The sequence below is a fragment of the Natrix helvetica genome, assembly GCF_964273705.1.
Source record: "Natrix helvetica genome assembly, chromosome: 2".
NCBI lineage: Eukaryota > Metazoa > Chordata > Lepidosauria > Squamata > Natricidae > Natrix > Natrix helvetica.
In genome coordinates, this window is record NC_138552.1 from 250,042,286 (window position 1) to 250,061,186 (window position 18,901).

Consider the following 18,901-nt stretch of genomic DNA (forward strand, 5'->3'; position numbering starts at 1 on the left):
CTATCTCTCCTACCCCCTTCCCTCTCTCAGTCACTCTCAAACAAACAAACACACACACACACACACACACACACACACACACACAAGTTGGATTGGATATCTTTTCCAGTGGCTTGAAAGCAGCTCCTCTGCCCCCCCCCCCTTCCCCTGCTGCCTTCCCCAAACACCTCCACCATTACAAATGCAGCCTGCTGTCTGGGTGGGAAATGCCTGGAACACAATAAAGCCCACCCACTCACATCCTGCTGGCAGGCGGGGGTGAGAGGAGAGGCAGAGAAGCCAGAGGGGAGCTGATCCGAGCCTTCCAAAAGAAAGAGGCTGGGGGAAAGTGTGTGTGCTACAGCATGTCTCTTTGCCTGGCTTCCGTGGATTACTCTGCTTAACTGTTAAAAAAAGCCTCTAAAAAAGCGCCCTCTACTATGAGGCAGGAGAACTGCGTGCCTCACCTACATCAGGAATTTTTAGGCTTTTAACCCTTGCTTAGCTCTGCTCGAGTGATCATAAAATGCCTACAGTCAGACTAGATTTTTATTTATTTATTATTCGTATTTATAGACCACCCCCTCTCCCGAAAGGGACTCGGGGCGGTGTACAGTCACTAAAATGCGTTATAAAATACATACATAGAACAGTTAAATAATTAAATACGTAGGTGGAGGAGGTTGTAAGACTGTATATAGAATAATAAATATAGTCCATTAAAAGCTCTAATAACCCAGGAGTTAAAATATTACGCAAAATTACCCATTAAAATATATCCACCGGGAGGTAAAAACTAAGAATGTGCCAGGCCAGCTAATCGAAACAGGTGAGTCTTTAATTTTTGACGGAAGGAACGGAAGTCAGTGGTAGTTCTAATGTTGGGGGGGAGGTCATTCCAGAGGGTTGGGCCCATCACAGAGAAGGTCCTACCCCTAGGCGTCGCCCGCTGGCACTGCCTAGTGGACGGCACCAGTAGTAGTCCCTCCCTGTGAGAGCGGATTGGTCGTAGGGATGTGTGCGGGAGGATACGATCCTGCAGGTAACTGGGTCCTGTGCCATGGAGCGCTTTAAAGATGGTAATCAATATCTTGAAACGCACCCGAAAAACCACAGGTAGCCAGTGCAGCTCGCGCAGGAGAGGTGTCACGTGGGAGTATCTTGAGCTCCCCATAATCACCCGCGCGGCTGCGTTCTGGACTAGCTGTAGTCTTCGGATGCGTCCCAAGGGAAGCCCCATGTAGAGGGCATTGCAGTAGTCCAGGCGAGACGTCACCAGCGCATGAGTGACCGTGCGTAGGGCATCCCGGTCCAGTAGGGGGCGCAATTGACGCACCAGGCGAACTTGGTGGAACGCCCCCTTGCCACGGCTGCCACATGGTCATCCATAGACAGCCGGGCATCTAGGAGGATGCCCAAATTGCGCGCCCGCTCCACAGGGGGGAGTTGTTCACCCCCTATGGCCAGCGATGGAGTTAGCTGGCTGAACCGGGGTGCCGGTAGCCACAGCCACTCAGTCTTGGAGGGGTTGAGTTTGAGTCTGTTGTCCCCCATCCAGACCCCGACGGCTTCCAAACACCGGGACATCACTTCGACAGCCTCGTTGGGGTGGTTTGGGGTTGAGATGTACAGCTGCGTATCATCAGCGTACAGATGGTATTCAACCCCAAAACCACGGATGATCTCCCCCAGCGGCTTCACATATGCGTTGAACAGGAGGGGCGAGAGGACCGACCCCTGCGGCACCCCACAAGAGAGTGGCCTCAGGGTCGACCTCTGCCCCCCTGTCAACACACATTGCGTCCGGTCAGAGAGGTAGGAGCCGAACCACCGTAGAACGGTGCCTCCGACTCCCATCCCCCCCAGCCGGCGCAATAGGATACCATGGTCGATGGTATCGAAAGCCGCTGAGAGGTCTAATAGGACCAGGATAGAGGAACAACCTCTATCTCTGGCCCTCCAGAGATCATCAACCAACGCGACCAAGGCTGTCTCCGTGCTGTGCCCGGGTCGGAAACCGGACTGGCGTGAGTCTAGATATTCGGATTCGTCGAGGTGTCGCGGAAATTGCTGTGCCACCACATTCTCAACAACCTTCGCCAAAAAGGGAAAGTTGGAGACTGGACGGTAATTAGCTAGTTCCGTTGGGTCCAGTGAAGGCTTCTTGAGCAAGGGCCTCACCACCGCCTCTTTCAAGGCGGTTGGCAAGGATCCCTCACCCAACGAAGCGTTCACCAGGCCCAGAAGCCAGCCTCGTGTCGTCTCCCAGGATGCCAGTACCAGCCAGGAGGGACACGGGTCCATTGAACATGTGGTGGGTCGCAGCCGTCCACGTAACCTGTCCAAATCCTCGGGGGCAACAGAGTCAAACTCCTGCCAGAGTGGTCTCACAAGACTCGCTGTTGACGGCTCGTCCGGTCCACTGAAGGGGGCCCATCCGCTCCGGATCTGAGCGACTTTGTCCTGCAGATATTCCCCAAACTCCTCTGCTCTTCCCTGCAGGGGTGCCCCCCGCGTCCTCTGTGATAGGAGGGAGCGGGTCACCCGAAACAGGGCAGCAGGGCGGTTATCGGCGGACGCAATAAGGGCGGCAGTTCTCCTGCCTCATAGTAGAGAGCGCTTTTTAGAGGCTTTTTTTAACAGTTAAGCAGAGTCATCCACGGTGAGGCAGCAACTAGCTCAGCTTTTTCTTTTTACATTTTTTTTCTTTTCATTATGAGAGTGGTGTCACTTGCCTCACCTGACTGCACATCACTGCTTTAAATCTAAAACAAACAAATAAATCTGCAAGGGTTTTATTCCTTAATGGCCATACATTGGTCTTCACTGATGAAAATATGGAGGGTATGTTTACAGTTTCTTAGCTAGTCTTGTGTCAGTTTTACCCAAAATATTTACTGTAAATTTTCAAGCAATGAGCTAAGTTTCACAACTAAATTAGAAATGTATCATCCATGTGGGATTTCCAGCACTTAAAGATGATCCATGATGCCTAACATATCATTTCTGGGAACAGTCAACAAAAGCACAATAATCTAAGCATCTGAAGATTTTTCCACTAGCCTTGGCCATGACACAGGTGTTAATAACAGTGCCAGAAGAAACAGTAAACTATCTTTGTAAACAAAGCTGCATATGATAACTGTACAGCACAACTATTTATTTCGGGCGGGGGGGAACCTTTTAGTTTTACTAATGAAATATTTACAATCTCTTGATGATGCTAACATCAAGATTTTCAATAATGATGTCTCTAATTTCTAAACAATTTTGGAAAAAGAAGCAATATTTTCATGACAATTATACAATTTTCTGTCCTTAATTGTATCAAAATTAAAAATAAGGGAAGGTTCTTAACAGCAGATACAAGCTTTGTCTGCAAAAGATCTGAGGATCAATTCTTATAATCCTTTTGCCTAGAACTGGGCAAATCTGTTATCTAAAATACTGATAAATCCCAGTTGGACAGTGGACAGAGTTAATTCCAAAGACAAACATCTGGCCTTTGTGCTTAGGTTTGTTCTCAAGATTCTGAGCATTGTATCCACCCCCCCAAAAGATTGTTTTGACAGGCATTAGTTTTATAATATTGATCATTTATTTATCTCTAACAATATATGAATTATAAATAATTCATATATTGCTTTGCTTAAGCAAAGTGATAGTATATGATATTAATATGTGCATGAATGAGAAAATACAACTATAATTTTAATAAATATAATTATTCAAGTATTGAATTAAATTGAATTAAATTACTCTGATTCCATTTGATTTTATTAAATTATAACAAACAACTACAGTGATAAAATATCTCATTTTTTCCTGATCTTTCACATGTTCTTCCAGGGTCTCAGAGAAGATCAAGATGACACTTTCCTTGTTAATTGCCAAGCTATCTGAATTTTCTAACTTTTAGCAGAGCCAAAAATTAGAAATAGAATGATTTGGGCAAGGAAAAGGGTACTAATAGAGTGATATAAACATTTGAGCTTAGTGATAGAAGGGGACTGACAACAGATGTAGCAACATTTTCCTGTGTACCTGATTCTCGATTTAGCTGCCCATTCAACTGCACAGGAAAAAAAGCTCTATTTAGAGACTGCCAACTGATAATTCTCTCTCCTCCTTTTCCCGCCTCCCCCAATCCCTGGATTAACAGTACATGATAGTCTGTGGGGGAATGGCAGCTACTTGTTCTCTGAAATTCATTGGAAAGCTACGTCCTACGCTGGGAGGAGAAAAAATGAGTATTCATCATAGGGTAGCCGGTAGGAGAATTGCATACAGTATAACTGCTGTTAAGTTTGATCACAGATTTAAATGTAATTTTCTCTCTAAAGCATAATGTTGCTTCTCATTATCTTTATCTGAAACAATAGAAAGATGGGCATCTGCTTTGACTATTTACCACATCTTCACAGATTACCTGAGTACCGTAATTATTGGGAGGGCACTTCTCAGTTGTAACACCTAGTCTTTCTAGATTCCTGAATGAGATTTCTATGGCATCATTCACTCACTCACTCATTCGAACAGGAATATTAATGAATAATACTGGTATTTAAAAAAATATCTATATGCATAAATATATTTTGTAGTGTAATAAACATTCATTAAACTGTAATGATAGCAACAGCAAGAGCACTTAGACTTATATACCACTTCATAATGCTTTATACCCTTCTCTAAGCGGTTTACAGAGTCAGCATATTGCCCCCAACAATCTGGGTCTTCATTTTACCCACCTCAGAAAGGTGAAAGGCTGAGTCAGTCCTGAGCCGGTCAGGATCGAATGTCTGGAGTGAGCAGTGAGTTAGACTGCAGTATTGCATTCTAACCGCTGCGCCACCATGTAATATTTTATCTGTTTGTATTTTTTTTATTAATAATTTTCAAAACAAACACAATACATCCTTCTTTACATACTGTAGAAAGTGCATCAGTTGGTTACAAAAAGGCTTACGTGCATCTCTTCCACAGTCAACAAACATAATTCATATTAATTCAAGTATTTTAACACAGATATTTATACATGTTACCATCATCATACCTCCATTTTCATTTGACTATAATTGTTTAAACATCCTTCATCATAAAATATACCAAGATTTAATACATAACCACATACTGGCATTTCATTTACTGTTTCTAAAACCCTCCAATGTCCTATTCTAGCTAAACATCCATAATATTTAATAACAAAGTTTTCTAATCCTCCTTTCCAAATCACTGTTTACAATTTACATCCAGTTTCCTTATGTTGTACCCATACCTGTATATACGTTGTTATCATTATCCCTCCTTTATTTAACTATATCCTGCATCATAACATTTTCCCCCTAATAATGAAGACTTAACTGTATCTAAGTTCTTTTTTATTAACCTTTATATATAATCCAAAAGGATTTCTAATCTTCCTTTCATGGGTACCATTCAATATCCATATCCAATTATTACTTATCATAACATTGTATACGTTATTATCATTATCAATTATTTATTTAACTATATCTATTGTCACTAAATTTCACTAAGTTTAACTAGTTTTAAATTATACTCTTCCATCTATCAACCTGTATCTTTCCAGTAGCAAAACAGTCTCATATCTTCTGCCATTTGTGGTGTCTCCTCTAATCATTTCCTTAATCAACTTTATATGGACTCCTCTTAGCAACTCCTTGCTTATAAAATCTCTCATATAATTTCGATGCCCTTCTTCTGTTTCCTTAATCAGCTTATCTTTGATTGTCGGTAATGTTATCAATGATATTGCTAATAAAATTTCTCTCTTTAAATCCATAAATTATTTTGTTTTTTCTTCTTCTGTATCTTGCCATCTAGGGTAGATTTCCCCTCCATTTAATTCCTCTTTCAGTATTCCACTCTTTCCATTTTCAGAGACAAACCAATCACCATAAATATCAGCAATTTTAATTTCTTTATATTCATTTTCCTCTTCGGTTTTTAGGATTTTAACCACCACTTTTTCCACTTGATAAACATCTCCAACTTCTTCATCATATTTTGCTGTTAGATGCTCTAAGTCTTCCAACTTCTTCTCTATCCTCTCATATAAGTTTGATAATTTCTGTATTTCTGAGAATATCTTTTGCAGACTTAAAATTTCTTTTTGCTGTTGAAATTGTGCCATTATCTCCAGCTAACAAACAGTGCTGCTCGGAAGGTTGGAAGGTTTTAATAAGATTAAGCATAGATTCACAATGTTTTATTTTCACCTTTAACTTTCTCTGGTTAAAGATATACTTCAAAGGGACATCTGTATGCTTTTCTTCTTATCACTCTCTATAAACAAGCAGTGAGACCTTGGCGTGCCAAGCCAGGATAATCAGTGAGAAAAATAAGAGTGTTTCGTTTCCAATACACAAACCTCCAGCCTCCAAGTAGCAGTGTTATCGTTGCAATTTTTTTGTTTCTTTTTGTATCTTTTTTTGTATTTCAAGTTTTAAAAAAAGTCCTATTCTTGAACACCCACAGTAATGAAAGAGGAGAATTTTAGTCCATAGGTTACAAAGAATAATAAAAGGAAAAAAAAATAGAAGAAGAAAACTTAATCCAAAACTTAATTCATTTTAAAAGGCTTGCATAAATTCCATCCATGAAGATAGCATTTAAAAAGTAAGATAACCCACTGTCCAAAACCATTCCAAATGTAATTTCACCGCTTATTTCTTCTGTTTTCCAATTTAAATTAATTTTAAGTTTTTTATAGGCAGTCTCTTTTAAAACGGTAAAAATTCCTCACCAGCTGGAAACACTTTCTCTTTCCGTATCCTTCCGTTTTGGAGCCGCCCCGACTTTATCGCCTAATGGCTGTAGTCGCCGGCTTGAAGAACTTCTCTTAGATCGAACAGGGACTTTGCGATGTCCCTGAGATCAGCAAGACATATTTTTCCTGTTCACCGTCTCTGTGGGAGATTTAGGTCCATTTGGACTATCCAGCGGCAAAAGTATCGATGGCGATCTCAGAGCATTGAGATTGCACATAGTCTCGTCGCGACATTGGCTCCTCCTCTCCCTGCATTTTTTTTATTTTTTTAAGTGATTGAAAAGACTACCCAGTGTTTTGTGTCCTTGTAAGCAGATATTGCAAAGAATGTTCAAGATTGAAATAATTTATTTCACTCTTGCCTTGCACCTGCAACAAACAGTACCTGAGATTAGATTCTCATTGAAAATCACTGATGAAAAAATGATTTCCCACTTAAATACTTTTTCATATATTGTTTTTAGCAAGGCTTCCATTATTTCATTGGTGTGCACTTATTTATAGTTTCTGTTGTCTACATATTTTGGAATTTATCAGTTGTGGAATGTAATATATCTGATCAGATTGGTCAAGATCAGTCAAAAAGAAGTACTCTCTGAAGTTAATATGTGTTTTTGCCATGTTGCTATAAAGAACATTGAGTTACATATTTTTGGCCTGCCATTTCAGCCACCAAAGGAAGATGTGTGATAGCTCATCAAGGTGCAATATTCCCATATTTTATTCACAATGTACTGTAAACTGGAGCTTACCTGCGTTTGGGGATTTAGTCAACAACTTACTTATTTACTTACTTACTTAACTTACTGATATCCCACATTTATTATGGAATACTGCATTCAGTTCTGGTCGCCACGATGTAAAAAAGATGTGGAGACTCTAGAAAGAGTGCAGAGAAGAGCAACAAAGATGATTAGGGGACTGGAGACTAAAACATATGAAGAATGGTTGCAGGAACAGGGTATGTTTAGCTTAATAGAAAGAAGGACTAGGGGAGACATGATAGCAGTGCTCCAATATCTCAGGGGTTGCCACAAAGAAGAGGGAGTCAAACTATTCTCCAAGGCATCTGAAGGTAGAACAAGAAGCAATGGGTGGAAACTAATCAAGGAGAGAAACAACTTAGAACTGAGGAAAAATTTCCTGACAGTTAGAACAATTAATCAGTGGAACAGCTGCCTCCAGAATTTGTGAATGCCCCAACACTGGAAGTCTTTAAGAAGATGTTGGATAGCCATCTGTCTGAAATGGTATAGGGTTTCCTGCCTAGGCAGGGGGTTGGACTAGAAGACCTCCAAGGTCCCTTCCAACTCTACTATTGTATTGTATTGTTGTATTATTTTTATACATAGCTCAAGATGGTGAACACATATGATACTACTACTCCTATTTTCTTCACAACAACCCTGTGAGATGACCTGAGAGAGAGTGACAGAGCCAAAGTCACTTAGCTGGCTTTCATGCCCATGTCAGGAATAAAACTCACAATCTTGTAGTTTCTATCCTGGTGCCTTAATCACTAGACCAAACTGGCTCTCTTTATTTTATTCCTATTTATACCTATTTTCTAAATCCTCTGGATAAGTTAAGTTCTGGATAAGTTACCATATTTTTCAGAGTATAAGACGCACCGGAGTATAAGACGCACCAAGATTTTGAAGAGGCAAATTAAAAAAAAAGTTTTTGCACTCTGCAGACCTCCTAAAAATGGCCTGTTTTTTGCGAAAACGGGTCCATTTTTGTCAAAAAAAGGGCATGCATAGCCTTTAGGAGGCTTATAGAGTGCTTCTGGGGACAAAAAGTCCCATTGTTCATTCATTTTTGCCCTCCCCAGCCCCCAGGAGCACTCTGGAAGCTTTCTAAAGGCTATGCACGGCCATTTTTGCAAAGGGATGAGTTTTGGGGAGGCCAAAAATGCTGTATTCAGTGTATAAGATGCACCCAGATTTTCACCCTCTTTTTTGAGGGAAAAAGGTGCATATTATACTCCGAAAAATACGGTAGCTGACTGACTAAGATAGAATTGTGATAACTATATATAATGTATTCTACCTTCCTGCTTACTTTTAAACTTCACTTTCTTATTTATGTCATACAGTTGTTTTTATCCTACATATACTATCACTAAACTCTCCATTATGTATTTAGGTAGATGCTGAGGCTGAATTATATGGCTGCATGTTGGGCATCTTGATATATTGTGATTCCTTTGTATAGATTTTTGGAATGATGTTGATTTGCTTCTAGATAAACACAGATCAACCCTTCCTGGGCTGATGAGGGAATAGGTCTTCTTCTCATACTTTTTACTGCCTTTCAAATGTAGATTCACAAATGATAATTACCATGCATTGTGGTTTGAATTATACTACTGGGAGAAAATAGGATTTCAAGATAATAAGCCATTCCTTTCTGCCCTTTAACCTATCATAGTAATGTGTCCTTGTTTGGTTTATTTAAATCAATGATTGGATTCCATTAAAAAATTGGAAAATAGGTGGTGTTATTTGTCCATTTACCTTAATATGGAAAAATTTACAGAGCTGGCCAAAACATGTCTGAAATTGTGGAGAGGTGCTTCCATTCAGTAGAGTTTGCACCAAATCAAATATATCAGGGGGATCTATTATTTGACTTTGTATAAAAAATTGTCCTAAGTTGCACTGTTGTCTGAAGTGCAGGCAGCGATTTTCTTATCTTCAGCAGAGATCACCTGCTTCTTTTATCCCTTTAATTTTCTTATCCTTAACTGGAATTGAAAGTGAGAAACTTTTGCATGTCCTGCACTAAAGAGCTATGGTTTATTGCCCTTACATAAGGAAAGTTAACATGGATTATTAAAAAGGTATTTGGAAAGTTTTAAAAGATGGAATATTGTATCTGCAACTAGACCTTCTAGAATAGAATCAGTAAAGTGTGCTCTTTCTCACATTTGAATATGTCTTAAGGATCTTAAATTGACTCTGGTAATTTTTATGCTACCTGAAAAAAATAACTGAGCTTACTCCAGGAAATCTATTCTGTATATATCCTATGCAAGAGAGTTTTTGCTACTTTCCCAGTTAAAATGGCTAAGGGAAAATATCAGAAGGTGGCAGAAGTAAGCATGTGTTACTTCTTCCTATCCCCTTCAAAAGCCGGTTCCATTACTCAAATCTAAAAAATGATCTCTCTTCTGGTTTAAAAATTATGTAATTGAAAATTAATCACAGATATTTGTTCAAAATTTTGAGAGGGGCATGTAATGTAATTGAGTCAGTTACTTAGCTTTTATGGTGTGTGTGTGTGTACGTGTGTGTACTGGAATAGCCCAGAGTAAAATAACATTTTATTTTATTAGAAAGTATATTTTAGAGTATGGTTCTTTTGAAATTAAAAAAAAAAATCTAATGAATTATATAATGTAAGAAGAAGGTTAAGAATCCAGAAGCCTTTAAAGTGCAGTGGTTAATTCTGTACAGTCATCTTCAATATATGTAGAACTAATAAAAAGGATTTAGAAAAAAAAATCATAAACTTAGCAGTTCTTATTTGTCTTCATGGATTGCCTTTCAGTGGAATGACAGACTAGCGATGGCCTTTAAAACTAGCAACTCAACCACTAGCTGCTGTTGCAGCTTCAGGGTTGTTGTTTTTATTTAAAAAAATCAAAATCAAATGAAAACTAGCAACCCCACCAACTTACCTTTACCTAATTTTCACTGTTGTAACCTAAGTTTCCACGGAAACAGGGTTGAAAAAGCCGCCAGTAGCCAGCAGGCAGTCAGCAGCTGAGAGTGAGAACTCTCCTTTGTCACTTTCCACTAGTGGATGCCTGCTGAGTCCTGAAAGTGCCAGTTTGCAAAGCCACCTAGGTTTCGAAAATGTGTACCCGCTTTATAGTTTAAATGGGTGTGAATGTATGGGTCTGTATATGTATGCATGTATGTACTTGGGGTTGTGCGGTGACCTACTGTATTAACCTACTGTTTTCCCCCCTTGGAATGGCACAATACATTCCAGGAGGGTAAATTAGTGAGTGAATTCTGCATTATTATTTTGTTAGTCTGTTATTCTACACAACCTTCCCCCATGATGTTGTACATCAACAATGATTTTTTTCAAACATGCTAATAATTTTCTATGTACATAAGACATATTGTTGAACAATAAAAAACATCTTTCACAAAGAAAATATTATGAATAAACCATAAACATGAATCATATAAACTACTGCTGCAGATTATCTTAACCAGAAACGGTGGTCAGCCGTGAATAAAAAGTCCTAAAACAGAAATAAATATGTATCAGACTGGCTATATCATTCCCCTTTTGTTCTAGCTTTTCTTAGCTTTTGTACCAATAATTGCAAATGAAACATATATTCTTTTGATCACAAAACTCAAAAAAACCACAACACAATAAATTTTGTAACAAAAGCACTTTTAAACAATACGCATATACTGTAAATATTATTTTTAAAGAAATAATCTCTTATTCCGGTAACTCATAATTTTGTTTTGGCAATGAAATTTAAAACTCTTTTTATATTCCAGATATTGGAATTAAATATGAACATAAATCTAAAGAAAACAGTGGCTTTATCAATAATAAAGTCAGTGAACAGTTATCACAACAAGCAGAGAAACAATAAAACAATATTTTGGTTTATAAATGTATACTGCAATTCAATAAGCAATTCTGCAATTTACTGTATACCAATTTAATTACTAAGGGGCAAAACTTTAGACTTCCTGTATATTTCACTTTACTTACAGGAATTCTTTAACCAGCTGTTCACATAAAGCTATATTTATAGTGGATGTCACTAATTTATACATCTATATGCACTCCTTATGATCATGTTATGTACTTTTAATAAATCAATTCTTTTTACTCTTTTTACTCTTGGTCAACATACTAAATGCACCTTTTTTAGGAATGAAAAAGATAAAACATATAAGTCCAGTTTAAAAAAAATATTTTCTTTCTTTCTAGCATTTTACGATGGGATAATGAGACAGATGTCTCTCAACTGGAAGGACATTTTGACATTGTTATATGTGCTGACTGGTAAGTACATAAAAATCATAAAATTCATGTGAGAGAAAAAAAATAGCTTTGCTGAAGTAATTGTACTGTGCTGCTTGCTGATGGCTAAGCAAAGTCAACAAATGAAGCACAAAGCCATCTTAACCTCAACAAATTAATATTCATCTCCATGTGACAGTTCTAAGGTAGTCTTCTATCACATAGTAACTTCTACCACATTATTTCCCAAAGATTGATTTTGAGAAGCATTTCCATTTTCTGGAATTGCCTCTGTTTCATGCTTGATGTATCAGTAAATGGACGACTTAGGCAAATTGCAAATAATTATGGCTCAGTGAGGAACAGTCTGGAGAAAAGGGAGTTTATCAACACAAACAGCTCAATTAGCTTACTTCTTAGGAAAGATCTGACTATTGATATAAGAGGATATATATATATTCTGTGTTCCCCATTAAATCTTTGGGAATTTTCTCTCCATTGTTTAAAGCTGCTCAAGAATATAACAACAGGCATTTCCTTAGTGATACTCAGATGTTAAAATTAATAGTAAATCAATTGCAATAAAAATAAATCAGAGAAAAACATATTTACCATTGATTGATTGACAAGTTACAGAATGCTTTTTTATGTATCTAAGTAAATCTGGTTGTTGATATAAAATAATGTTTATTTTTGGTGGCTTATCTAATTGTATAAAGTCCCCAATTATTTCAGTTGAAGTATGTTTTGAAACTACATTTTAACAGCAATATTATTTCACATAAATACATAACTCAGTTTTGTGTAGCCTCTTAGATGCCAGTCTGTGACAGTCCACGAGGTTTTGGCTATTGACTTCTGAAAAGCAATTGGCGTGCAAGATAAGAAGAATAAATACACATTTTAATGCAGATGTTCTTTGTAAAAATATTCTAAATGACTGTAGTATGAATAGTTTAAGGAAGAAACTAACTATTGTATCCTTTAAAATAGTGAATTAAATTCATAAGCTATAGACCTGGTTTTGAAAATGCTTCTTTTAATAAAATATTTCTAGTTCTGTATAATGCTTTTCTTTGTCCTTTATTTTCTCCTTTTATGACTAACCAATGAATGAAACAGGCTTTCTTTTCCCAATGCATAGCCTTTCAGCAAAACTTCTTTGTTCCCAAAAAGGACAGACATGGGTTTCTAACTAATCGCTGATAATGTGCCTCAGAGATGCATCATCTGATTAAAATAAGGAGCTAAACAACACCATATGATTTCAGCAAGTAATTTAGTAAATGCCTTCCTCACCAAATATTAGAATGGATACTCTGGGTTTCATTGCACAGATGAAGTTAATGCTGGACAGGATTAGATCAGATTAAGTATGAAAGTCAGATCAGATTCTGGCGGACGTGAGCAGGAGGGCAGCAGTCTTCTCAGAGGCTTAGACAAGGCTTGCATAGGGATGTTCTCCAGATTATGTGGGTGAAGCAAGGTTTGCCAAGAGATTTTGAGTTAAATTTGTTCTTCACACAAATATCAAAGCAACCTGACTATTGTATCTTGTTTATTCCTAATACTTACCCTGTCATCCTATTAATTGGTAGAGAATATCAGAAACAAGATTTAACTTAACTTTTTAAAAGCTATGTATTATTGTTGTTTATTATTCTATTGTCTAATGAATAAATTTCTAGAATTCCCAGAACAATTTGGTAGAAAACAAAGAATTATAGTTAGTAAGTATATATTCACTAGTCGATATCAAATGCACTTAGTTCTGTGGATTTACCACAGTATTAAAACAAACATGCTTTAATTAATGCCTATCAAGAGAATAGCACAACAGATGCTTTTAACATTTAAAAAACTGAATTACATTTTGGTCTGGGACAAAGTACTATATAAACATATCCTCATATTAGTTTGAGGAGCTAAATATTACGTGTTTCTTTTTCTAACAGAAATAATTTACAGAGCTTATAGTGCAATATATAATTTGAATTATTAGATTGTCATTAAAATATATTTTCATTTTTTTCTATTTGGAATTTTATTAAAACAATAACATTGGGTAATAATTCATAGTTATGTATGGGCTATGTTTGCATGTGCTAATATTTAAGGGTTTTCAAAACTGTGTAGAAATGAAAAAAAAATATAGATATGATAATTTTGTAATATCCATTTAACAACATTATCCAGATTGTTGTCAGCTGTTAAACTCTGGAATTAGAATACAGCAGAAAGCTTGGTTCAAATATTAAGGGAAACGACAGATTCCTATTATGCTGTTTCAAAAAAATTGGCACAGTACGATGCTCTGATTAGCTAGCCATTGGTACTGCTTGATTCTATTTATTAAAATAAGAATAATGCAAGCTCCATTCATAAATTAATTCTGAAGTCAGACTGAGATTCAAGTAAAATGTGCATGATTATGAAACCCGGTGTTCTGCTAAGATACTTAAATTATATCTATGCTTGCATTCTGATGCACAGAAATGGAAAGGAAATTAATAAAGGTTTAAAATGTTAAGTAATTACAACAATAATCTATGACCTAATTCAGGTCAGACCAAATATAAAATAAATAGAAAAACAAGATTAAGTAACTTGCAACTAGCTAACCCGCAATTATGAAATTTTGGGAGTATGGAATAAAGAATATTCAGACCCAAAAAGCAAATATTAGAAAAAAAATATTTCACAGTATTGTATACTAATAACATAGAATAAGGTAAAAGGAATGCTGTACTTTTAGGCAAATTTGTGTTTATAGTTTAAGGCACATAAGGTGGGAAATGGTTTCTTTAACCATTATATAAAGAATGATAACTGGAAGTAAATGATCCAGCTTAGCTGTTTTATGCCATTCATTTATCAAATTGTAGCCACAACAATCCCGTACAAAATCTCAAACTATCCTCTGAATTTATGCTAATACCTTCAATCATGGCTTGGCTTACCTGAAGCTACCAGAGCAACTTTGCCACTGCAGATGAAATGCTATTAAAAACCTAGGAATTGGGAAAACATTGCCCGAAAGTGCCTTGGTTCCCCATCTTTTTTCTTCTTCTTTGAGTCATTAGGTGTATTTTTGTATTTCCTATGAGCTATTGAAATTTGATGGATCTACGGGCAAAGCTGGATTATCACAGTGACATTTTTATGCATTAAAACTCTGGCATGCAGCATTTTGAAAAGTGACTACAGTGGTTATGAATTTAGCTTGTATAGCCAAATGTTACCAAATATCATCCTGCCAACAAAAGTGTGTATAGTCAAGGCTGTGAGTTTTCCCAGTTGAAATTTATGCCTGTGAAAATTGGACCATAAGAAAAACTGAGTGCCAAAGAATTAAGGCCTTTGAACTATGGTGCTAGAGAAGAATCCTACGAGTCCCTTGGACTTCAAGGTGATCAAACTGGTCAGTCCTAAAGGAGATCAAGCCTGACTGTTCTTTAGAAGGCCAGATCCTGAAGATGAAACTCAAATACTTTGGCCACCTAATGAGAAGGATGGACTCACTGGAGAAGAGCCTAATGCTGGGAAAGATTGAGGCCAAAAGAAGAAAGGGATGACAGAGAATGAGGTGGCTGGATGGAGTCACTGAAGCAGTCGACATGAGCTTAAACGGACTCCGGGGAATGGTAGCAGATCGGAAGGCCTGGGGAACACTCTCCATGGAGTCACGATGGGTCGGACACGACTTCACGAGTAACAAGAAGTCAAATGTTAAGGCATTTGGTACAGGGTTTTTTTTTTTAAAAAAAAATGTTAGTTCAATATACTATGCCATATAAACAATGGAGTAACTGTCGGTATCCGAGAATGGAACAGGAACTGTTTTTGTAGCTTAATGTAAAGGAGGAAGGTTTTTTTTAATGAGTTTCTGCTAGAAAACAAAATAAATAAAAACAGTGATATTCTTTGTCAGAAAGTACAGAGCTAATGGGATGTCAAGAGATAAGTACAGATGACATGGGGCTTGGGGAGGAACAGATTATCACCTGGATTTTAATAGAGGAAGTATCTCTACTCCTTCAATGTTTATATGAATGGCAAGCATGCATTTATTTCAGGCATCAGTCCATCCATTTACAGATAGTTTTAGTTTCAAGACTGGTTCACATGAATTCCATTTCTGATTTTCCTCTGATAGCTCTCACTGCAGTTAGCACTAACTGCTTATTGTTATAAAATGCACAAAAGGTCACATTACCAAGAACACGCACGGGGTTGTCGAATTTTATAATTGTTCATTTTCATCAAGTTTTCCCATTTGTTTTTATTTTCTTTAGTGATCTGATGGTGTGAAAATAAGAACTCAGTTTCTCCCCATAATGAATCTGTTTCAGTGCATGACAGCTTTGTTGCTTGCTGAAGTTATGCAGAACTGCTAATGACGATGAAGTGCGAACAACTCCAATTTGTATCAGAAGCATCATGGATGGTGGCACTTGACTATCATAATACATTCAAAATAAACAGATGTGGCACTGAAACTTATTAAATGTAAACAGATACCAGTGCTTCACAAATGCTAATAATAATTCACAAAGTAATAATTCACAAACAAAATATAAAATATGGGGGTTTCAACACATAATGACATATTGCCTCCATATAATTAGTTTTTCTGGAATATCTGTCACCTAAATGGGGTTTCTGTATATGCTAATTAAACCAAGCCACTCAGTCGTTCTCCCTACACTTCTTACTGAAATGGCATTGAGGACAACAGAAGTTGCAATTTTGATATTCAATTTCATTTCAGTTGGTGAGTCTCCTGGGCCAGTGAAAAATATACCTCCTTAGTCCGAATTAGGAATACACAAGTTGATGCAAAATCAATTGGTTTTGCTCCCAATTGAAAGAGTAGAGAACTACTCTTTCAGTTGGAAATAAAACCAATTGATATGTCGCTCTCTATTTTTTTCATATTTTGCAGAAAAAAATTAACATTCCAGTTACGTTTACCAGATTTTGGGGGCCTTGGAGTGGCACGCCAGAGGTCATATTCCTACAAGTGGTATCAGATTTTTTAAACTGGGGAAACAGCAAAACTAAATCAGGTTTAATTTATAATTAAATGTAATTAAATTAAAGCAATGTATCCCATTAATGTAAGTAGTAGCAACATGCACTGCATCATTGCAACATTGTAATGCTTTCCACAGAGTTGACTTCTTTGTAACTCTTGCTGGAATTATCATGGAATCAAATTAGTGTTTCTACAAATTGATGAGGGGAAGAAAATGAATTTTCTAGCAATTTTTGTTATGCTTCCTGGGTAAAAGTTAGTGGAATCTTCTTTTAAATAAGGTTAAAATAGATGTACAAAGAATTATACACAAATGAGAGCCATTTCCATGGTGGTGCTGCCTATACAAAAAAAGAATGCATAAACAGATATAAATATATAAATAAGCATATAAGATATAGAGAGCAAATACGAATTATCCTATCAATGAGTTATCCTTGTTCTCTTTTTAATTATTCTGCAAACCACCTGTAACAGTTAGTTAAGTAAATTTGATGCTGCCATGTTTATTTTTATTTCTGTCTTCTAGTTTGGTTTTAGATAGATTTTTAATTTTATTTAATATTTCAGCTAAAAAAAACTTGTTTGAGGGTTAAAAACAAGTGTACAAAATATATACATATTTTTAGAAATAAGCAAAATAAATTGAATCTTTCTATAAAATGCAGAGGACAGCCTGTTTTAATATTTTTCGCCTCCAGAAATAGAATGCGATTTTTTAGTTTTATTTTTATTTATTTTCATTGGCATCCTTCAGTCTCAAAAGACTATGGTATTATGCTCTGGAAAGAGGTAAAGCTGGAATGTCCTTTCCGGCACAAGGCCTGAGTAGATTAATATGGAGGGTAGACTGTTACCCAAGCAGCAGTTTCCCCCTCTCCACGTCACTGAAATAGTCAAATGGGACAGCAGAGCCAATACGATTGGTTTCAGCTGTGTCGCAGGGGTTACCAGACAGTTACAAACTGCTTCCAGGACGCCGGCTCCAGACTTTGCCTTGAGGTTGACTCCTGAAGCCTTTTCCGGTAGTGGATATAGCCACAAGGCAGTGTAGGTTTGTAATCAGAATTTCTCTTCTCCTAGAACAGTGTTTTTCAACCTTTTTTGGGCAAAGGCACACTTGTTTCATGAAAAAAATCACGAGGCACACCACCATTAGAAAATGTTAAAAAAATTAACTCTGTGCCTATATTGACTATATATAAAGTAATTCTCTTGAATAGGAATCAAATAAACACAAAGAAAGTATTTTATAATTACTTTATTATGAAATAGTAAGTAAACAGAAATATGAAAAATTATAAAATACTTTATTCAGTGCGCAACCTGGGCAAAATTGGCTCTTAAGACTGGTGGACTTCAACTCCCAGAATTCTGAGAGTTGAAGTCCACCAAGGGCATCAATCATATTAGCCCAGGCAGGGATCTGCAAAATTGGCTCTTAAGACTGGTGGACTTCAACTCCCAGAATTCTGAGAGTTGAAGTCCACCAAGGGCATCAATCATATTAGCCCAGGCAGGGATCTGCAAAATTGGCTCTTAAGACTGGTGGACTTCAACTCCCAGAATTCTGAGAGTTGAAGTCCACCAAGGGCATCAATCATATTAGCCCAGGCAGGGATCTGCAAAATTGGCTCTTAAGACTGGTGGACTTCAACTCCCAGAATTCTGAGAATTGAAGTCCACCAGTCTTAAAACAGCCACCTTTGCAGACCTCTGTGTTAGCCCAAAGCCTGGCGCTGGGCGGGCCTTGCTCCCCCATTGGTGGAGCCCCAAGAAGCGAGGAGGGAGAAAAAGAGACGGAGGCAAGGAGCTTCTCCCCCCCCCGCAAAAATCTTATCAGGGAGCCGGCGGGCAGTAGCAAATTAGCCGATCACGCGGCGTGATCGGCTAATTTGCTACTGCCCGCCCGGCTCCCCGGTTAGATTTTTGCTGGGAGGAGGCGGGGTGGAAGCTCCTTAGCCTCCGTTTCTTTTTCTGCCTCCTCACTTCTCGTCCCCGCCAGGCGGATCTGATCGGAACGCCCATGTGCAAGAGGCGAGCCCTTACTTTTATTATTACTTTTCAATTTTTCCCACGGCACA

General features: G+C 37.5%; 1 protein-coding gene across 7 annotated transcripts in view; it reads left to right on the forward strand.

Annotated features, from left to right (window-relative positions):
- Positions 1-18,901, forward strand: part of CAMKMT (calmodulin-lysine N-methyltransferase) — a 266,737-nt gene that overhangs the window by 223,484 nt on the left and 24,352 nt on the right. For all 7 annotated transcript variants that reach the window (XR_014174269.1, XM_081940278.1, XM_081940277.1 and 4 more), the window contains one exon: positions 11,747-11,821. Coding sequence is in view for 6 of the 7 variants with exons in the window: in XM_081940278.1 (XP_081796404.1) it covers positions 11,747-11,821 (75 nt within the window). In the remaining variant the exon portion in view is untranslated. The remainder of the gene's footprint in view (positions 1-11,746; positions 11,822-18,901) is intronic.